Source organism: Staurois parvus, unplaced genomic scaffold (assembly GCF_062004578.1).
Source record: "Staurois parvus isolate SC_StPar_1 unplaced genomic scaffold, SC_StPar_1.0 ptg000175l, whole genome shotgun sequence".
Classification (NCBI taxonomy): Eukaryota; Metazoa; Chordata; class Amphibia; order Anura; family Ranidae; genus Staurois; species Staurois parvus.
The window spans coordinates 10,722,244-10,742,240 of record NW_028317971.1 but is presented as its reverse complement, the minus strand read 5'-3'; the positions used below and the strand labels follow the sequence as shown (position 1 = coordinate 10,742,240).

The window sequence follows — 19,997 nt, the reverse complement described above, 5'->3', positions numbered from 1 at the left end:
CAGCAATGGGAGGCCGTACAGGGACCCATGACAGACTCTGGACCTGGCAGCAGAATGAGGAGGCGGTATATAGGGGCCTATGGCAGATTAGGGGCCTGGCAGCAGCTATGGGAGGCCCTTAATCTGCCAGCACCCTATGTCAAAAAAATTCTACACACCAGCAGTGTGAGGAGACCTGAAAGTGGCACATGGCATGAGAGACTCTGGACCTGGCAGCAGCATGAGGAAGCGGTATATAGGGGCCTATGGCAGATTAGGGGCCTGGCAGCAGCAATGGGAGGCCCATAATCTGCCAGCACCCTATGTCAAAAAATTCTACACACCAGCAGTGTGTGAGGAGACCTGAAAGTGGCACATGGCAGAGTGTGGCGATGGAGACAGCAGCAATGGGAGGCCGTACAGGGACCCATGACAGACTCTGGACCTGGCAGCAGCATGAGGAGGCGGTATATAGGGGCCTATGGCAGATTAGGGGCCTGGCAGCAGCTATGGGAGGCCCTTAATCTGCCAGCACCCTATGTCAAAAAAATTCTACACACCAGCAGTGTGAGGAGACCTGAAAGTGGCACATGGCATGAGAGACTCTGGACCTGGCAGCAGCATGAGGAAGCGGTATATAGGGGCCTATGGCAGATTAGGGGCCTGGCAGCAGCAATGGGAGGCCCATAATCTGCCAGCACCCTATGTCAAAAAATTCTACACACCAGCAGTGTGTGAGGAGACCTGAAAGTGGCACATGGCAGAGTGTGGCGATGGAGACAGCAGCAATGGGAGGCCGTACAGGGACCCATGACAGACTCTGGACCTGGCAGCAGCATGAGGAGGCGGTATATAGGGGCCTATGGCAGATTAGGGGCCTGGCAGCAGCTATGGGAGGCCCATAATCTGCCAGCACCCTATGTCAAAAAATTCAACACACCAGCAGTGTGAGGAGACCTGAAAGTGGCACATGGCAGAGTGTGGCGATGGAGACAGCAGCAATGGGAGGCCGTACAGGGACCCATGACAGACTCTGGACCTGGCAGCAGCATGAGGAGGCGGTATATAGGGGCCTATGGCAGATTAGGGGCCTGGCAGCAGCTATGGGAGGCCCTTAATCTGCCAGCACCCTATGTCAAAAAAATTCTACACACCAGCAGTGTGAGGAGACCTGAAAGTGGCACATGGCATGAGAGACTCTGGACCTGGCAGCAGCATGAGGAAGCGGTATATAGGGGCCTATGGCAGATTAGGGGCCTGGCAGCAGCAATGGGAGGCCCATAATCTGCCAGCACCCTATGTCAAAAAATTCTACACACCAGCAGTGTGTGAGGAGACCTGAAAGTGGCACATGGCAGAGTGTGGCGATGGAGACAGCAGCAATGGGAGGCCGTACAGGGACCCATGACAGACTCTGGACCTGGCAGCAGCATGAGGAGGCGGTATATAGGGGCCTATGGCAGATTAGGGGCCTGGCAGCAGCTATGGGAGGCCCTTAATCTGCCAGCACCCTATGTCAAAAAAATTCTACACACCAGCAGTGTGAGGAGACCTGAAAGTGGCACATGGCATGAGAGACTCTGGACCTGGCAGCAGCATGAGGAAGCGGTATATAGGGGCCTATGGCAGATTAGGGGCCTGGCAGCAGCAATGGGAGGCCCATAATCTGCCAGCACCCTATGTCAAAAAATTCTACACACCAGCAGTGTGTGAGGAGACCTGAAAGTGGCACATGGCAGAGTGTGGCGATGGAGACAGCAGCAATGGGAGGCCGTACAGGGACCCATGACAGACTCTGGACCTGGCAGCAGCATGAGGAGGCGGTATATAGGGGCCTATGGCAGATTAGGGGCCTGGCAGCAGCTATGGGAGGCCCATAATCTGCCAGCACCCTATGTCAAAAAATTCAACACACCAGCAGTGTGAGGAGACCTGAAAGTGGCACATGGCAGAGTGTGGCGATGGAGACAGCAGCAATGGGAGGCCGTACAGGGACCCATGACAGACTCTGGACCTGGCAGCAGCATGAGGAGGCGGTATATAGGGGCCTATGGCAGATTAGGGGCCTGGCAGCAGCTATGGGAGGCCCTTAATCTGCCAGCACCCTATGTCAAAAAAATTCTACACACCAGCAGTGTGAGGAGACCTGAAAGTGGCACATGGCATGAGAGACTCTGGACCTGGCAGCAGCATGAGGAAGTGGTATATAGGGGCCTATGGCAGATTAGGGGCCTGGCAGCAGCAATGGGAGGCCCATAATCTGCCAGCACCCTATGTCAAAAAATTCAACACACCAGCAGTGTGAGGAGACCTGAAAGTGGCACATGGCAGAGTGTGGCGATGGAGACAGCAGCAATGGGAGGCCGTACAGGGACCCATGACAGACTCTGGACCTGGCAGCAGCATGAGGAGGCGGTATATAGGGGCCCATGGCAGATTAGGGGCCTGGCAGCAGCTATGGGAGGCCCGTAATCTGCCAGCACCCTATGTCAAAAAATTCTACACACCAGCAGTGTGTGAGGAGACCTGAAAGTGGCACATGGCAGAGTGTGGCGATGGAGACAGCAGCAATGGGAGGTCTCCCATTGTCCCAACATGGCCCAAATAGTCCCAACATGGGCCCCCTGGCCACGCTTGACTTTCTGGCCACATAGTCGACATACGGCTACGTTTACTTCCTCGGGCGGCTTGACGAAAAATTGCCACACCGCCGAGTAGGAAACTTTGCCCCCGATACTCCTCACTGGCTGACTGCTGCTTCCTCCGTGCACACCGGCACCACTACTGGCCGTGGTGGTAGGCTGCAGTGGAGCTGGTGCTCTACTCCGTGGCCGTTTGGCTCCACTGACACTGCTGCGACCCTGCTGCTGTCTCCTGGGCAACCCACCGACTGTTTTGCTCGCTGCCAAGCTGCCACCCTCTTCTCCTGATGATGCGGAAGAAATTGCCTGATGACGACGAGGCTGCCAAGTGCGATCAACCTCCTCATCATCAAGTAGGGTCTCCGCCTCACTACTAGCCCCCTCGGCTGCGTCTGGGTCAGGAGACAGACCTGTCTCTAGACCGGCTACCGAGCCACTCTCCTCGCCACTACTTCTTCGCCTGGCTGCTGAAAAGGCGGATGTCTCCCCCCGTTCCTGACCGCCCTCTGTTAGCTCTTCCTCACTGTACAGTGGGGCTGAGCCCACAGCATGCGATACTTCGCTTGGTGAGGGAACACCAAAGGACAGGGGCAGGTAGAGGACACGTGATTTCAGTGGGCTTGGTCCCGGGCCATGCCAACTAACGGTTGTGTCTGACGTACCCACCGACCGTTGGCTGTAGGTGTCAGAGGTGACCTGGGAAGAGGAAGACGACCGAGCCAACCAATCGACGACGGCAGGGTTGTCGGTGGAGACACGACCGCTGGATGACACCGGGAGCACTGGCCTCTGGCTGCGAATAGTGCTGCCTCGACCCCTTCCTCTGCTGCCACGTCTGCTCGCTCCTAAAACATTGCCTCCTCTGCCACTCCTCTGCATGTTGTCTGACATACTCTTTAATTAAACGATTATGTGTCCCTGAGTAACAATTCTGTGTCCCTGAGTAACAATTCTGTGTCTGTGCGAGTAACAATTCTGTGGCCCTAAGTAACAGTTCTGTGGCCCTCAGTAACAATTCTGTGTCCCTGATTAACGTTTCTGTGGCCCCAAGTAACAGTTCTGTGGCCCTCAGTAACAATTCTGTGTCTGTGCGAGTAACAATTCTGTGTCTGTGCGAGTAACAATTCTGTGGCCCTAAGTAAAGTTTCTGTGGCCCTAAGTAACAATTCTCTGGCACTCAGTAACAATTCTGTCTGTCCCTGAGTAACAATTCTCTGGCACTCAGTAACAATTCTGTCTGTCCCTGAGTAAAAATTCTGTGGCCCTAAGTAAAGTTTCTGGGGCCCTGAGTAACAATTATCTGGCACTCCGTAACAATTCTGTCTGTCCCTGAGTAACAATTCTCTGGCACTCAGTAACAATTCTGTCTGTCCCTGAGTAACAATTCTCTGGCACTCAGTAACAATTCTGTCTGTCCCTGAGTAAAAATTCTCTGGCACTCGGTAACAATTCTGTCTGTCCCTGAGTAACAATTCTCTGGCACTCAGTAACAATTCTGTCTGTCCCTGAGTAAAAATTCTGTGGCCCTAATTAAAGTTTCTGTGGCCCTAAGTAACAATTCTCTGGCACTCAGTAACAATTCTGTCTGTCCCTGAGTAAAAATTCTGTGGCCCTAATTAAAGTTTCTGTGGCCCTAAGTAACAATTCTCTGGCACTCAGTAACAATTCTGTCTGTCCCTGAGTAACAATTCTCTGGCACTCGGTAACAATTCTGTCTGTCCCTGAGTAACAATTCTCTGGCACTCAGTAACAATTCTGTCTGTCCCTGAGTAAAAATTCTGTGGCCCTAATTAAAGTTTCTGTGGCCCTAAGTAACAATTCTCTGGCACTCAGTAACAATTCTGTCTGTCCCTGAGTAACAATTCTCTGGCACTCGGTAACAATTCTGTCTGTCCCTGAGTAACAATTCTCTGGCACTCAGTAACAATTCTGTCTGTCCCTGAGTAAAAATTCTGTGGCCCTAATTAAAGTTTCTGTGGCCCTAAGTAACAATTCTCTGGCACTCAGTAACAATTCTGTCTGTCCCTGAGTAACAATTCTCTGGCACTCCGTAACAATTCTGTCTGTCCCTGAGTAACAATTCTCTGGCACTCCGTAACAATTCTGTCTGTCCCTGAGTATGAATTCTGTGGCCCTAACTAGCGTTTCTTTGTCCCTAAGTAACAGTTCTGTGGCCCTCAGTAACAGTTCTGTGTCTGTGCGAGTAACAATTCTGTGTCTGTGCGAGTAACAATTCTGTGGCCCTAAGTAAAGTTTCTGTGGCCCTAAGTAACAATTCTCTGGCACTCAGTAACAATTCTGTCTGTCCCTGAGTAACAATTCTCTGGCACTCAGTAACAATTCTGTCTGTCCCTGAGTAAAAATTCTGTGGCCCTAAGTAAAGTTTCTGTGGCCCTGAGTAACAATTCTCTGGCACTCAGTAACAATTCTGTCTGTCCCTGAGTAACAATTCTCTGGCACTCAGTAACAATTCTGTCTGTCCCTGAGTAAAAATTCTGTGGCCCTAATTAAAGTTTCTGTGGCCCTAAGTAACAATTCTCTGGCACTCAGTAACAATTCTGTCTGTCCCTGAGTAGCAATTCTCTGGCACTCAGTAACAATTCTGTCTGTCCCTGAGTAACAATTCTGTGGCCCTAATAACGTTTCTGTGGCCCTAAGTAACAATTCTCTGGCACTGAGTAACAATTCTGTCTGTCCCTGATTATGAATTCTGTGGCCCTAACTAGCGTTTCTTTGTCCCTAAATAACGATTCTGTTGCCCTCATTAACAAGTCTGTGTCCCTGAGTAATGGTTCTCTGTCCCTAAGTAACTTTTCTCTGTCCCCAATTATCGTTTCTGTGGCCCTAACTCTGTCCCTGTCCCTAGTACAGAGCGGTCTGCCTCTGTTCAATAACTGCAGGCAAATGAAGAATTCCAAAATGGCCGCTATTTATAGCTCGACCATTACACAGTGCTGGCTGGCTGGCTGCTGATAGGCTGATGCGATCACATGTAGTTGAGGAATGCATTATGGGTCAGCGCGCCTTGTCTGCGCGCCTTCCCAGACATCCCCGCTCCGTCGCCGCACATGTCAGCCGCCATTTTCTGAAAAATTTCGATTCGCGCGTCCGAATTAGGCTATTTTTCGGATTCGGCACGAATCGAAATTTTTCCGATATTCGACTCGAATTCCACTTCGGATACTTCGATTCGCTCATCTCTATGTATAATCATTCATGCCAGACATAATGTTGCCTTTTTCAGTCAAACTGAGTGACAATTTTAGACATATGTGTGCCCTGCACATAGTTATAGCCGAGAGTCCTCAAGAAGAATAATGAGAGGTCAGGTTAGAAAATATCCAATCAGTCAGGGGCGGACTGACAACTCATGGGGTCCCCGGGCAATAGAGGATCATGGGGCCCCTGTGTCCTTGCCCAAACTCAAAAAAGCCTATGAAAAAGGTACCAGGGGCATCTCATGGGGCCCCATACTGACCCCGTGCCCTCTGGCAGTGCCCGAGTTTCCAAATGGCCAGTCCGCCCCTGCTGTCACTATTGTTTCTCCTGAGTTAAGTTTATCTTAGTGGGCCGTGAGGTTCATGATAATGTAGCAAGCCAACCCAAAAGACTTCTCATGACAACAAGATTGTACATGGGCTGTCTATAGGTAGCTCAACACCTTGTGCACTTTAAGGCCCAATCAAAACTTCAGTTTAAAGTGAAATTATATTCACCTCCACTCCAGTGATGCAATGTTCAGGAGCTCCCTGCCTGTCAGCCATTGACATGTTCTCCTTGGGCTTCTTCCAGATTTTCGATCCTCAGCCACTTTGATTAGACAGGTGGAGATGGCATCACTCCTGTGCATGCACTGGAGTTCCTCCATCTTGGCAGATGCTGAAATTGTATACAGTATACACTGTGTTTGGTGTGGAGAGGCAGGTAAGAAGATTTAATGCAGACACAGGTCTCTTCTGTATTAAAAAGTCTGCCTGTGTGCATTTTTTTTTGGGGGGGGGGGTCCACTTTAAAACAGCAAAATACATTGCATATGCATCAAAACATGTTCAAAAGTCTTAACTTGTTTTTGTTTTTTTTAAATAAAGGAAGAGAGTATTTTATCCAACTCTGAAAAATGCAGTCATCACGTGTCTCCTAGTTGGAAATCAGTATTTTAAAGATCCATTGCATGTAAGAAAACATGTAATAAGAAAGACCTATAGGAAGCATGCCAGAGTCATATGATGTCCTCTGACTGGAAGGCCATTAAAGTGTTGTTATAATGTGCTCACCTTAAATATGGTGTTCTCATCATCTTGCATTGGTATGTGACGTGTTGCATGACGCCATGGAATGCGGAATAGCTTGTGGTCCCTGTCTTCCCAGTGTAGGCCTGGATAGCTCCCACTGTCCACCTGTGCTACCAGCCATGGCTTAAGACGGATGCGGCGTGGATGCGGATTCATCTCCAGGTGCTGAATTGTGGATGGTTAGAAAACCTTGACAGCAGCACTGCACACCAACCTCACCATCTTAAAAAAACAAAAACAAAACAAAAAACAATTCTAAATGTGTGAACATTAAAAGTATTAGTTTGAAGCTCTCATCTTACAGTTACAAGAAATATTCATTACAGTTATTTATGCAGTGCTAGTTAATGATCATTGGCGTTGTTTCTCAACTTCTTTTCACCCCTGACCCCCATACAATGTTGTTTTCCTCCTGTGGCTCCTGTGCAATTTCTGTTACCGGATGAAGACATGGAGACGTAGGAGTGAAAAAAAAAGCTATATTAGACGCATTTATTGGCGTATGGGTCGGAAAATCTGGTAAGAATCTTTGAGATTGAACCAACTGGATATACTTGGCCTGTTGATTGATTGAATAAACAGCTGCATATATTTAAACACTGGACTTTTTGAATTTACATACTGAAATTTGCCAGGGGGTGTTATTGTGCAGTCTAGCAGCTGATTGGGGACACTTGAGCGCTGGGTTTAACATCCATTACCAGAGAAATGGCTTGTAAATAGGATATTTTTTATATATAGGATTTATGTTGTTATTAAATGTAGTTTACAATACACACTCATATTCAAAATGGTATTGTAATATAATCGTTGATTAGAGCAGAACTCCGGGCAATTTGCTAAAACAGATGAAATTCATATAAGTAAGCGGTTTTTCCCTGTCATAGGATTTGTATTTCTGTCTCTCCTGTCCTGAGATTTACACACCTCTGCCACACAGCACAACCATGTCTGCCAGGGCAGAAGACCTTATTTTCCCCTACTGCAATCAACTAATAGTTACACATCTTGTCCCTCTTCCAGCCTATGACTGGGCAGTGAAACAAAAGAAGCAGAATACTTTCCTCTTATCTGCATGATCTTTGTTAGCACATGAGCAAGACTTCACAAATGACTGGCTCCTTGTGTTGATTTTCCCTCTCCCAGTCTGAGCTCTGCTTTAAAGGGACAGCAAGAGGCTGATACCAAGACAAAACCAGGTACATGCACTGATTGCAAATTATGTTTTTTTTAACAAAATGATGTATTCATGAATACAGGGGTTAGACAAAATAAATGGAAACATTACATGATTTGCAGTTGTAAAAGTGACAACATGTTTTGCATTGAAAGCGGAATTGATGTAACATTCTTTTGCTTCTGCTGTGTGATGAGACACCTAGCTAACAGGTGGGAAGCATCACTTTTGTCATTCACTGCTAGTAATAGGGAGTGATGTCAGAGCTTAACAGCTTCCCCGCCGCAGTATAGCAAATATACTGCTACACGGCAGCACGGGTACATAAAATCACGTATTTATACGTGATTTTGCATTTCCAGGTAGGGGGTGCACGCCCTACCTGCACCACCTTTCGCAGCCACGGATGTCAATCACCAGGTCCCAGCCAGTGATTACCGACAATCACCGACGGGGAGGAAGACTGTTTTGTCAGCTCGGGTACACTGCTTGGAATGGCTGTGCACAGCACAGCCATCCCGATCAGTGTGCGTACAGTGAAGAACACGCCCCATAGTAAAACACTCCCTACACACAGTTAACCCTTTGATTGCCCCTCACATTAACCCCTTCCTGCCCAGTGTCATTAGTACAGTGTCAATGCGGTCTTTTAGCACTGATCACTGTATAGGTGTCACTGGGGATATCAGTGACACCAAGTTAATTCCCTCCCAGTGTCAGAATGCCCGCTGCAGTCCCGCTAAAAGTCGCTGATCGCCGCCATTATTAGTAGGGAAAAAAAAAATCCCAGTATCTATACCGCCATTTGTAAACGCTATAACTTTCACGTAAACTGATTCATTTACAGGTTTTGTTTTTAGCAAAGACATGTAGCAGAATACATTTTGGCCTAAATTTATGACGAAATTTGATTTTTAAAATTTTTTGACTTGACATTTTAATAGCAAAAAGTCAAAAATATTTTTTCTCAAAATTGGCAGCCTTTTTTTGCTTATAGTGCAAAACATAATAAAACCGCACAGGCAATCAAATACCACCAAAAGAAAGCTCAATTTATGGAAAAAAAAAAAAAGACGTAAATGTCATCTAGGTTCGGCATTGCATGACCGCGCAAATGTCAGTTAAAGTAACACAGCACCAGAACGCAAAAAATGGCCTGGTCAGGAAAGGGGGTAAATCCTCTGGAGGGCAAGTGGTTAATAAGCTTCAAAGAGGCCAAACTGTTGGTGCCCGCTTAGCTGGTGCCTCTGTGACTTGCCAATTTCTTTGCCGTGTTGCGAGGTACAGTATCAATGGTTATGACGGCATATATACAGTTTCCGGGACACTGTTGTCTGATAAGCATAAGCGTGGTCGCCGTGGTCAACTGACCGGAAGAGACAAAAAAAGGACATTTCGCAGGATTGCGCCCCGTAATAAGAAAACAACTGCTGCAAAAGAGACAGCAGAGCTCAATCTAAGGCTTCACGCAGTGAATGAGGAAAGTGAGGCTTCCCACCTGTCAGCTATCACACAGCGGAAGCAAAAGAATGTTACATCACTTCCGCTTTCAATGCGAAACATATCAATACTTTCACACCTGCAAATCATGTAGTGTTTCCATATTTTTGTCTAATCCCTGTACAATGCAGCATTAAAGGGCCTCTTTGATTTCTGCCTGGAGAGCTTTAGGTCTCTTTCAGACAAGACTTCAGTTTTTACCGCTCTATGAACTATGGTAGTGCAGCAGCTGACACACATTCAGGAGGCACTATGGCTGCCTCCTAAACGCCTGTTTTATTTATTTCTTTAAGTTTTCTTTTTAATCGCTGAAGATCAGTTTTACAATGCAGGACGGCGTTAAACAACTGTGAGCCAAGCATTTGGCTCTTGGTTCCAGTGTGGCCACATGGAACGCAATGGGCAAGTTTGACAGGCGGTGCCGGCTGTCAAACTGTGCAGCCCACGTTAAAAATGCTGTTGTGAGAAATACAATAAAAACGTTTTCCCTTTTCTCAAAAGCAATGTAAACTTCTTGAAAAGTGTACTGTTTAAAGTATATGTAAACCCTCACCTTCTAAAACAATCCACTCCTTTTAAAATATACACTCATTGGCCACTTTATTAGGTATACCTGTTCAATTGCTTCGTAACACAAATTGCTAATCAGCCAATCAGCAACTCAATGATTTTCGCATGTAGACGTGGTAAAGATGACTTGCTGAAGTTCAAATGGAGCATCAGAATGGGAAAGAAAGGGGATGTAAGTGACTTTGAACATGGCATGGTTTTTTGGTGCCAGATGGTCTGGTCTGAGTATTTCTAAAACTGCTGATCTACTGAGATTTTTATATACAACCATCTCTAGGGTTTACAGAGAATGGTTCAAAAAAAGAGAAAATATTCAGTGAGCAGAAGTTGTGTGGAGGAAAATCTTGTTTATGTCAGAGGTCAGAGAAAAATGGACAGACTGGTTGCTGCGACATTCAGGTGGTAAACAACATGAAAGCATGGATCCATTCTACCTTGTATCAAGGGTTCAGGCTGCTGGTGGTGCAATGGTGTGGGGGATATTTTCTTGGCACTAGCAGGGTGTGCCGAATAAAGTGGCCGGTGAGTGCAGATTAAAAAAAAACCTTTGTGTATAGATATAAAAAAAAACAAAAAAAAAAACACAATCTCTTTTTTAACCACTTGTCCTCCAGAGGATTTACCCACTTTCCTGACCAGGCCATTTTTTGCATTACGGCGCTGTGTTACTTTAACTGACAATTGCGCGGTCATGCAATGCTGCAACCAAATGAAATTTATGTAATTTTTTCCCACAAATAGAGCTTTCTTTTGGTGGTATTTGATCACTTGTGCGGTTTTTATTTTTTGCGCTATAAACACAAAAGGTCCGACAATTTTGAGAAAAAAACTATATTTTTGACTTTTTGCTATTAAACATGTCCAATAAAAAAATTAAAAAAAAAAAAAGCAGTGTGCTGGAGCGGACGGGAGAGATCTGTATGGTTTACATACAGTTCTCTCCCCCATTGGTAATACTCGGCAATCACTGGGTGCCAGTGAGTAATCACTGGCTGGGACCCGGTGATTGACAGCCAAGGTTGCGAATGGTGGTGTGAGTAGGGCACGCACATACCCAGAAATGCAAAATCACGTATATATACACACACATGATTTTGCACACCCCTGCTGCCCTGTAGCAGCATTTCTGCTATAGGGCAGCAGAAAAATGGTTAAGTGATCACATATCCTCTGTTCTCAGCTGCATAAGGCACTCAAAGAGCTAGGGGAGGAGAAGCAGCAGCACACTGATCATCCCAGTGAATGGCTGTAAAACATGTCAGCAAAAGTCTGACCATTGGCTAAGTTCTCAGCATGCCTAGAGAACTGACCACGCTGTGCTCTTCTACCTAATGTGGTCAGTTTTTATTAGGGAAGCCGAGGGACTGGCAGAAACACCATGGATTTCACACAAAGGTAGCAATGCAAAGATAACAGAAAACGTTTTCATATAAGCACATGGTACAGCAGGCACATATCAGGAATATGAAGTGTTGGGTTTACTAAATCTACAGTTTATGTAGCTTAAACCTGCTCAGGCCACTATATGGCTCTTTGCAGTACAATACACTTTGCTTTTCTGTGGACCCCTTGTTATGCGCTGAGCAATCCTTGGTATATGTTTATCACCTGTACTCCCTTGAAATTTAATGTGTAGCTAAAAACACATGCATCTCCTCAAAAGAATACTGTGTATCAGATCTTTAAAAATAAATGAGTTTCATTTTGATATCTCTTCCAATGCAGATTCATTGAGTAACTGTTTTCTAGGGGATTCACATGTGAGAGAACAGTTGCAGCAACATGCAAATTTGATTCAACTCATGACTATTAGTATTTTGCTGGCGTTACAAATCACTTAATCCCCTTTCTACTTCCCAGTTATGAAAGTTACACTTCTCATGCAAGCTGGAGTGTTCCACAGAAGTGATCTCTCTAACCACACGATATATGCAATATAGATTTTCTCAAATCTATTTTTTGCCATTGGACATCCACTATCCTACTAGTAGTTGTGTACAGCCGTGGCCAAACGTTTTTGAGAATGACACACATTAACTTTCACAAAGTCTGCGGCTTCAGTTTTTATGATAGCAACTTACATATACTCCAGAATGTTATGAAGAGTGATCAGATGAATTACAGTCAATTGCAAAGTCCCTCTTTGCCAGGAAAATGAACTTAATCCCCCAAAAAAACATTTCAACTGCATTTCAGCCCTGCCACAAAAGGACCAGTTGACATCTTGTCAGTGATTCTCTCCTTAACACAGGTGTCAGGGTTGATGAGGACAAGGCTGGAGATCACTCTTTCATGCTGACTGAGTTAGAAAACAAACTTGAAGCTTTAAAAGGAAGGAGGTGCTTGAACTCATTGTTCTTCCTCTGCTAACCATGGTTACCTGCAAGGAAACACGTGCAGTCATCATTGCTTTACACAAAAAGGGATTCACAGACAAGGATTTTGCTGCTACTAAGATTGCACCTAAATAGACCATTTATCAGATCATCATGAACCTGAAGAAGAGAGGTTCAGTTGTCAGGAAGAAGGCTTCAGGGTGCCCAATAAAGTCCAGCAAGCGCCAAGACCATCTCCTAAAGTTGATTCAGCTGCAGGATTGGGGCACCACCAGTGCAGGAATGGCAGCAAGCAGGAGTGAGTGCATCTGCACGCACAGTGAGGGGAAGACTTTTGGAGGATGGCCTGGTGTCAAGAAGGGCAGCAAAGAAGCCACTGCTCTCCGGGAAAAAACATCAGGGACAGACTGATATTCTACAAAAGGTACAGGGATAAAATTGCTGGGGTAAAGTCATTTTCTTAGATGAATCCCCTTTCTGATTGTTTGGAACATCAAAATGCACATGGAGCACTCCTTTCCTGTACCGCGTTCTGGCGTGAACGTGAACTGGCCCCTAAACCACTCTCTTGTGCTTGCACCACACCGATAACACACTGCATTTGCTAATGCAGGGGGGTAACATTAGGAATTAGTCACACCCAGGGGCGGACTGACCATTTGGGCACTGCCCGAGGGTCCAGGGTCAGTAGGGGGCCCCATGAGATGCCCCTGGTACCTTTCATAGGCTTTTTTGGGTGTGGTTTGATTTTGGGCGAGAACACAGGGGCCCCATCATCCCTTTTTACCCGGGGGCTCCATGAGTTGTCAGCCCTCCTCTGATCACACCCTTATGCATCTGCTAAAGAGCAATGCATTTGTGTGTATGTTGGGAATACATACGATTTTGCGTGCATTCCCCAACATGCAGTAGTGTGAACCAACGTTTAACTAGGGTGCCTCGAGAATAAAAATTATTTTCAAGGGCGCCCTGACTGGAAAAAAGTTGAGAACACGGCTATAGAGAATAAATAGAAGAATGAGTATCATTACTCCCCCGAATGGATTTTACAACCACATGCCCCATAATTGAGAAAAGATGATATAAAGCCTGTTCTCACATGATAGCAGTAGGACTTGCAAATACATAAAGGGACTTCCCCACTGTATTTATACAAGTACATCTGGACTAAACCAGCATCCAGAAATGAAAAGGGAAGTACATAAAGCTGAACATCCCTGACTAGAAACCACAACACCCAACAGCCTTTCACATTTACAATTCTGGTTTAATCTTTAAAAGCAGTTTCAAAAGAGCGAATATGACGTGTCAGCCAGAAATAACAAGATAAAAACTAGAAAAGCTCCAATTTCTGTGGAAATTGTGTGAAGTATTCTTGCCTCCACCAATAGTCTACAAAACACACTCTCGCTTTTGTCACTCTGCTGCCTGCTCACACACCTGGGTTCCTATGGCAACTCACTCTACAGCAAGGGCAGAGAAGAGTGGTTAAAAACAAACTGCTCCAACTTGCTCACTTCACTGGCAGTTGCCATCTTCAAACGGTTGTAGTTTAAAAATTATAAATCCTACACCGAAGAGCTGTATATTGTGAGAATCACAAGACCCAGACCTACATTTTGATGCATAGTATGTCCCTGAAATATGAAAAATGAAGGCACAGTCGCAGTTTAGAAATTTCTCTTTAAATTTGAGGTGCCTAGAGTGCAGTATCAATGAATGTCAATGGGCGGCGTGAGTTGCAAACAAATGGTCATATTGTGAAAACTATCAGGACTATGGCTTAGCCGTGGACATTTTTAGTGGCAGCAGGGATAGCTGAACGTTTATATAAGATTTGTGTAGGTGGGCTTGAAAATGAGGGAGTGATGGCAGTTTAGAAATCATGTCCTGATTTTTCATCTCACACTCTAGCTTTTGTCAGCTCCCACTCTAGTTTTGAACATTCCGCCATTCATTCCTATGGGACCAATTTCACCACAAAAACACCGATATTTTGTGAACCATTCGGCGAAACGTTCCACAAAGCACACCAATCGGGAACAATCCGCACGTTTTGGTATATTACTGTCTATGTAGTGTAAAAACTGTGGGAGGAGTTAGGGTGGTAAATTTGGCTAATATAATAAGAATATATATGTGAGATAACAGTAAGTGATCTTGCCATGCAAGAACACTTAATTAAAGTCTATTAAAAGATAAAATAAAAAAATACAGCTTTTTAAACTGTGGTACTGTTGTCTGCTCTTAAGTGTAGTCTAATGGGCATTCATTCAACCCACTTCTTTTGAGCCCATGTCATCCTGAACTCCCCCCAGCCTGTGATTGGCTAGTGACAGGAGTAGCAGCACAGTGATCAGCTTATGTCTCTGTCACTCTTCTTTCTCCTCCTTTCAGAATGCTTCTTCTCAGCACATGAACGGATTGGCTCCTTGTGCTGCTTTTTCCTCTAACATTCCAGCCCTGCTGTACAGGGACCTCAAAGGGCTAATACCAGGTCAAATTCAGGCGCTTACACTGCTTGAATTTGAAAATACATTTAATGATGTATTAATGCTTATACAATTGCATTGATGTGTTTTTGTATATCTTCCTAGAGTTCAGCCCTAAAATGTGTCAATCCAGATTTGGAAGCCTGATCAAACTTTGCTGGACCTCACTGATTGGCATATGATTGGCCCTACATCCAGAAGTGCAGAATAGCTTGCTGTGAATTTACCTTCATAGATGCAAAGTTTTCTATGGATGGTTCTATCACACCACACATATCCTTACATAAAGCAACCTTTCTGGTAGGCACAACTCCCAGACTGTCAGCCACAGAGGCTGTGTATTGGTGTTTTATTGGGAACGTGATGTCATTTTATATGGGCTAATAATGCAAATCAGTTCTTGCTGGTTTCTATAATAGCACAAGATGACGAGAATCAGCCTGACGAAAGAAGTGTTATTTTTAGTCCTTATGGAGACTCCCAACAATTACAGATATCCAGAATTAGTGTAACATGGGAATTCCACCATGTGACCTGCATGAAGCTTTCCTTTGTTTAATGACTTTTTTTTATGATGCGTCATTTTAGAATAATGAGTCTCATTTGATGAATATCAGGTGATGTTTTAGTATGCATTGTGGAATGCAGTTAGTACATCCACACACACTCATGCCAAGACACCAATATCTTCCCAAACAAAAAGTTTTTTTTTAAATGAACAGTTTTCCCCCAAATATTTAGTAACACTTTATGCAGCTGCATTTTTCCTGACAGCACATGTGCACGGCATCAGAACCTGCATTTAAAAACACCACTTCTACAGGTATTTGGTACTTTTTTCAGCTTGTGAAAGCACCACTATGTACGCCTGTATGTCCATGCACAAATAGGCATTTATAAGCATATTAGAAGAGGAGCATTTACAGGCAGAAAAAAAAACAAAAAACCACCAAAGGCGAATTGAGTGATAATGCATTCCAATGGCCAGAATAGAATAATATTCTGGACAATGGAATTCATTAATGCTCAAATGCTTCATGCGCCTAAACGCAATTAAACCACATGTAAACATATGTGCAATACACAGCTTTTTCTCCTTCCAGGAGTTCTGGTGTTCAGAGGGGCTAAACAAACACTCAGTGTGCATGAGGCCTGTAGGCTGGAGCAGTCTATTACTCCACTGTAGGGGGCACTCAAACAAATGTCATCACAGCCTGGATAGGAATCCAGGAAAAACCTGGTTTCTCTATGGTTTCCTTGGTCATACTGTTTGACTACGCTGCATCCATGTGACCCCTGATGGCCATCTTGAGGGAAAGTTTTGGCGCGCTTTTGCAAAGTGGGTAGTGTAGGGAGGGAGACCCCATCTGACAGGGAAATTGACTAGTGGCAGGGAAAGATTCCCGATGAAGAGGAACAGGTTAGGGATCCGCTATCCTCAAGGAAGCCTCCCCTGTTGGAACCAGACTGGCTAGGCCGCACTTCACCTTCTGAAACAGACCCTGTCGGTGCATCCCTCCCCACTGCATCTCTGCCTTTGACTGAACTCTGAGTGTTTTCCCCAACCAGTGGTCTCCCACCTGCTACGCTGCACCTCCCCACAGGCCTTAGTATCTTATAATACTAACCCTTCATCTCCCAGTCCTGCTGTGTAGGGGATTAATACAACATTATATAAATTACACAATCATATACTATCTGATATTTTAATGATTTTAATGAATATATGAAATTTTTTAATGTGCCTGGAGTTCAGCTTTAAAGTGGAAGTAAACTCTATGTCTATTATTATAATTGTCCCTTCCCCTCACCTATGCTGTCTAACCTATAAATTATAGAAAAAAAGATTTATGTACTTACCTATTTTCAGGTAACCACCCTGGTCCGGTCATGTGATCCTTCAGCTCTGTGTGGAGCGCTCCACAATGGCTGTGAATTTTGGGAGACATGATGTCACTTATATTTTCCTATTGTCAGTACTCCCTCCTCTCCCCTGCAGCACTGACACAGGGCAGCTGCAGGATCACGTGACCAGACCGCAATTATTAATATTATTATTATACAGTATTTATATAGTGCCAAAAGGTTTGCTCAGTGCTGTACATTATAGTGGGGGACAGTACATGAGACAATACAGTAACAAAACATTACATGTGGGGTACGCGGGCCCTGCTCTTTCGAGCTTACAGTCTAAGAGGGAGGAGATAGTGGTACAGGAGGAAGTGGCTGTGGGGGATGGAGTTGTAGAAGATCGGCTGTTAGGTGAGTGTGGGGTAGGCTTCCCTGAAGAGATGGGTTTTCAGGGTGTGCCTAAAGGTGAGGAGGGTAGGTGACAGTCTGATGGACTGAGGTAGTGAGTTCCAGAGGATGGGGGAAGTCCTGGAGAAGTCCAGCAGTCGGGCGTGGGAGGAGGAGACCAGGGAGATAGAAAGTAGGAGGTCTTGTGAGGAGCAAAGAGTACGGGTAGGGTGGTATTTGGGTATCAGGTCAGTGAGGTAGTTTGGGGCAGCGTTATGAATGGCTTTGTATGTCAATGTTATGAATGGACTGAAAATAGGTAACAACACAAATCTTTTTATACGGGTTAGGCAAGATAGGTAGGGGGGAGGGAACATTTTTAATAAAAGTTATAGTTAGGCCTTTCCTTGGCTTTAACCTGTCTGTATAATTTACTTTTCCTTTTAGCACTTGTACAATGCCACAGGAGATCACAGCTCTAAGTAATCCAGTGAACCCCTGCTGTAAATCTGAAGGATATTATGACAGACCACACATATGCTTGAGACTGCAGAATAATAGAGATATTGGGAGCCGTCAACAGCAAAACCTAAAAAGAACATACCTGGCTATAGTCACTGTAAAAGTAGGTCTTTACCTCCAACATTCAACACTAGTGACTATAAACAGAACTGGTTTAACATGCTACATTTTTGAGTGCAGTAACTCGAAAACAATGAAAGTTTACATTTTTGTCTTAAAGTATCTTTAGGCAATCATTTTAATTTATTCGGAGGGAAATGTTAGCAACCTTCTTGTTTTTTTTTTTTTCTTTTTTGCGATCATTAGAGAAAATCTCTCCTAAATGTGGAAAAATTCCCATTACTGGAGTTGTCACTAGAACATATGCCCTTACAAGAAGGCTTTCCCTATCCTTCTGTTCTGGTGAAAACTGTACAATGTTGGATTTCCCATCATTTTTGGTTTCCTTATAACATGGCCACCAAGACAAAAAAAAAAGAAAATGTTTGGCTACAGTTAAGCTTTGTGGGAGTTTTTGCATGTTTATCCCTCATTGCGTCACCGAAGCACTTTGGACCCATGTTCACTTTGAAGGGGGTTTTGCATTCCCATACAAATGTGGGTCAGAAGGAAAATTGCAGATCAATTTCAGCTGGCAATGAATTTTGAAGATGTGTCTCAAACTGATGCCATCAACAGAAGCCCGTAACCAGCCCCAAGACATACGCTCTGACTAAAATGTAGGGGGCATAGGCCTGCTTTCTACTTGTGTTCTTACGGCATTGATGGGTCTCACCATTATAATGCCGGGCAGCCCCTCTTGCATTCAGAAGCCTTAGGGGTAGCACAGGTATCAGTATGTCCACCTTGAGATTATTTGTGGTAGAACTCCCACTTGAGGTTTCCAGGGGTAGAGACCATTTGGGGTATAGCTCCCATTTGAGGTTTCCAGGGGTAGAGACCATTTGGGCTACAGTTCCCACCTGAGGTTTCCAGGGGTAGAGACCATTTGGGCTACAGTTCCCACCTGAGGTTTCCAGGGGTAGAGACCATTTGACGTACAACTCCCACCTGAGGTTCCCAGGGGTAGAATTCCCACCTGAGGTTTCCAGGGTTAGAGACCATTTGGGGTAGAACTCCCACCTGAGGTTTCCAGGGTTAGAGACCATTTGGGGTAGAACTCCCACCTGAGGTTTCCAGGGGTAGAGACCATTTGGGGTAGAACTCCCACCTGAGGTTTCCAGGGGTAGAGACCATTTGGGGTAGAACCCCCACCTGAGGTTCCCAGGGGTAGAGACCATTTGGGGTAGAACTCCCACCTGAGGTTCCCAGGGGTAGAGACCATTTGGGGTAGAATTCCCACCTGATGTTTCCAGGGTTAGAGACCATTTGGGGTAGAATTCCCACCTGAGGTTTCCAGGGGTAGAGACCATTTGGGGTAGAACTCCCTCCTGAGGTTTCCATGGGTAGAGACCATTTGGGGTAGAACTCCCACCTGAGGTTCCCAGGGGTAGAAACCATTTGGGGTAGAACTCCAACCTGAGGTTCCCAGGGGTAGAAACCATTTGACGTAGAACTCCCACCTGAGGTTTCGAGGGGTAGAGACCATTTGGGGTACAGCTCCCACTTGAGGTTCCCAGGGGTAGAGACTATTTGGGGTAGAGCTCCCACCTGAGGTTTCCAGGGATAGAGACCATTTTCGGTACAGCTCCCACTTGAAGTTTCCAGGGGTAGAGACCATTTGGGGTACAGCTGCCACTTGAGGTTCCCAGGGGTAGAAACCATCTGGAGTAGAGCTCCCACCTAACATTCCCAGGGATAGAGACCATTTGGAGTACAGCTCCCACTTGAGGTTCCCAGGGGTAGAGACCCTTTGGAGTAGTGCTCCTACCTGGCATTTTCATGAGAAGCTTTGCTTAAGTGAATCAGTGTGTAGATAAGGTGCACTTATCCTTTCCCCCCCCAAAAAAAATACACTTTTCTTAATTATTTACCTTACATGTTCGTCAAAAATGAAACAATTACATTTGTGCAAAACAAAAAAAAAAAAGCATCATGAAAACATTCTGAACTTCCCAACTTTCAGATGCACATTCTGTTCTGTAAAACAAAAAAAAAAAAAAGAGGAACTTATGCTTTAATCGGGAATGCACTATCAATGAAAGAATAATATTTTTAAATTGTACTACCTGACTAATGCAGTTAAGATATGAACCCACTGTAGAAAAAGCGATATTTCCTGTAAATGCTCTGAGACACACAAACAAATG

General features: G+C 45.1%; 1 protein-coding gene across 3 annotated transcripts in view; it reads right to left on the bottom strand.

Annotated features, from left to right (window-relative positions):
* Positions 1-19,997, bottom strand: part of IRF5 (interferon regulatory factor 5) — a 68,175-nt gene that overhangs the window by 38,762 nt on the left and 9,416 nt on the right. For 2 of the 3 annotated variants that reach the window (XM_089676952.1, XM_089676953.1), the window contains exon 2: positions 6,896-7,135. In XM_089676952.1, coding sequence (XP_089533078.1) covers positions 6,896-7,069 — 174 coding nt within the window. In that variant the 5' untranslated portion in view covers positions 7,070-7,135. Of the gene's footprint in view, positions 1-6,895; positions 7,136-19,721; positions 19,740-19,997 lie in introns of those variants that run through there. The other variant, XM_089676954.1, reaches the window with a different exon arrangement.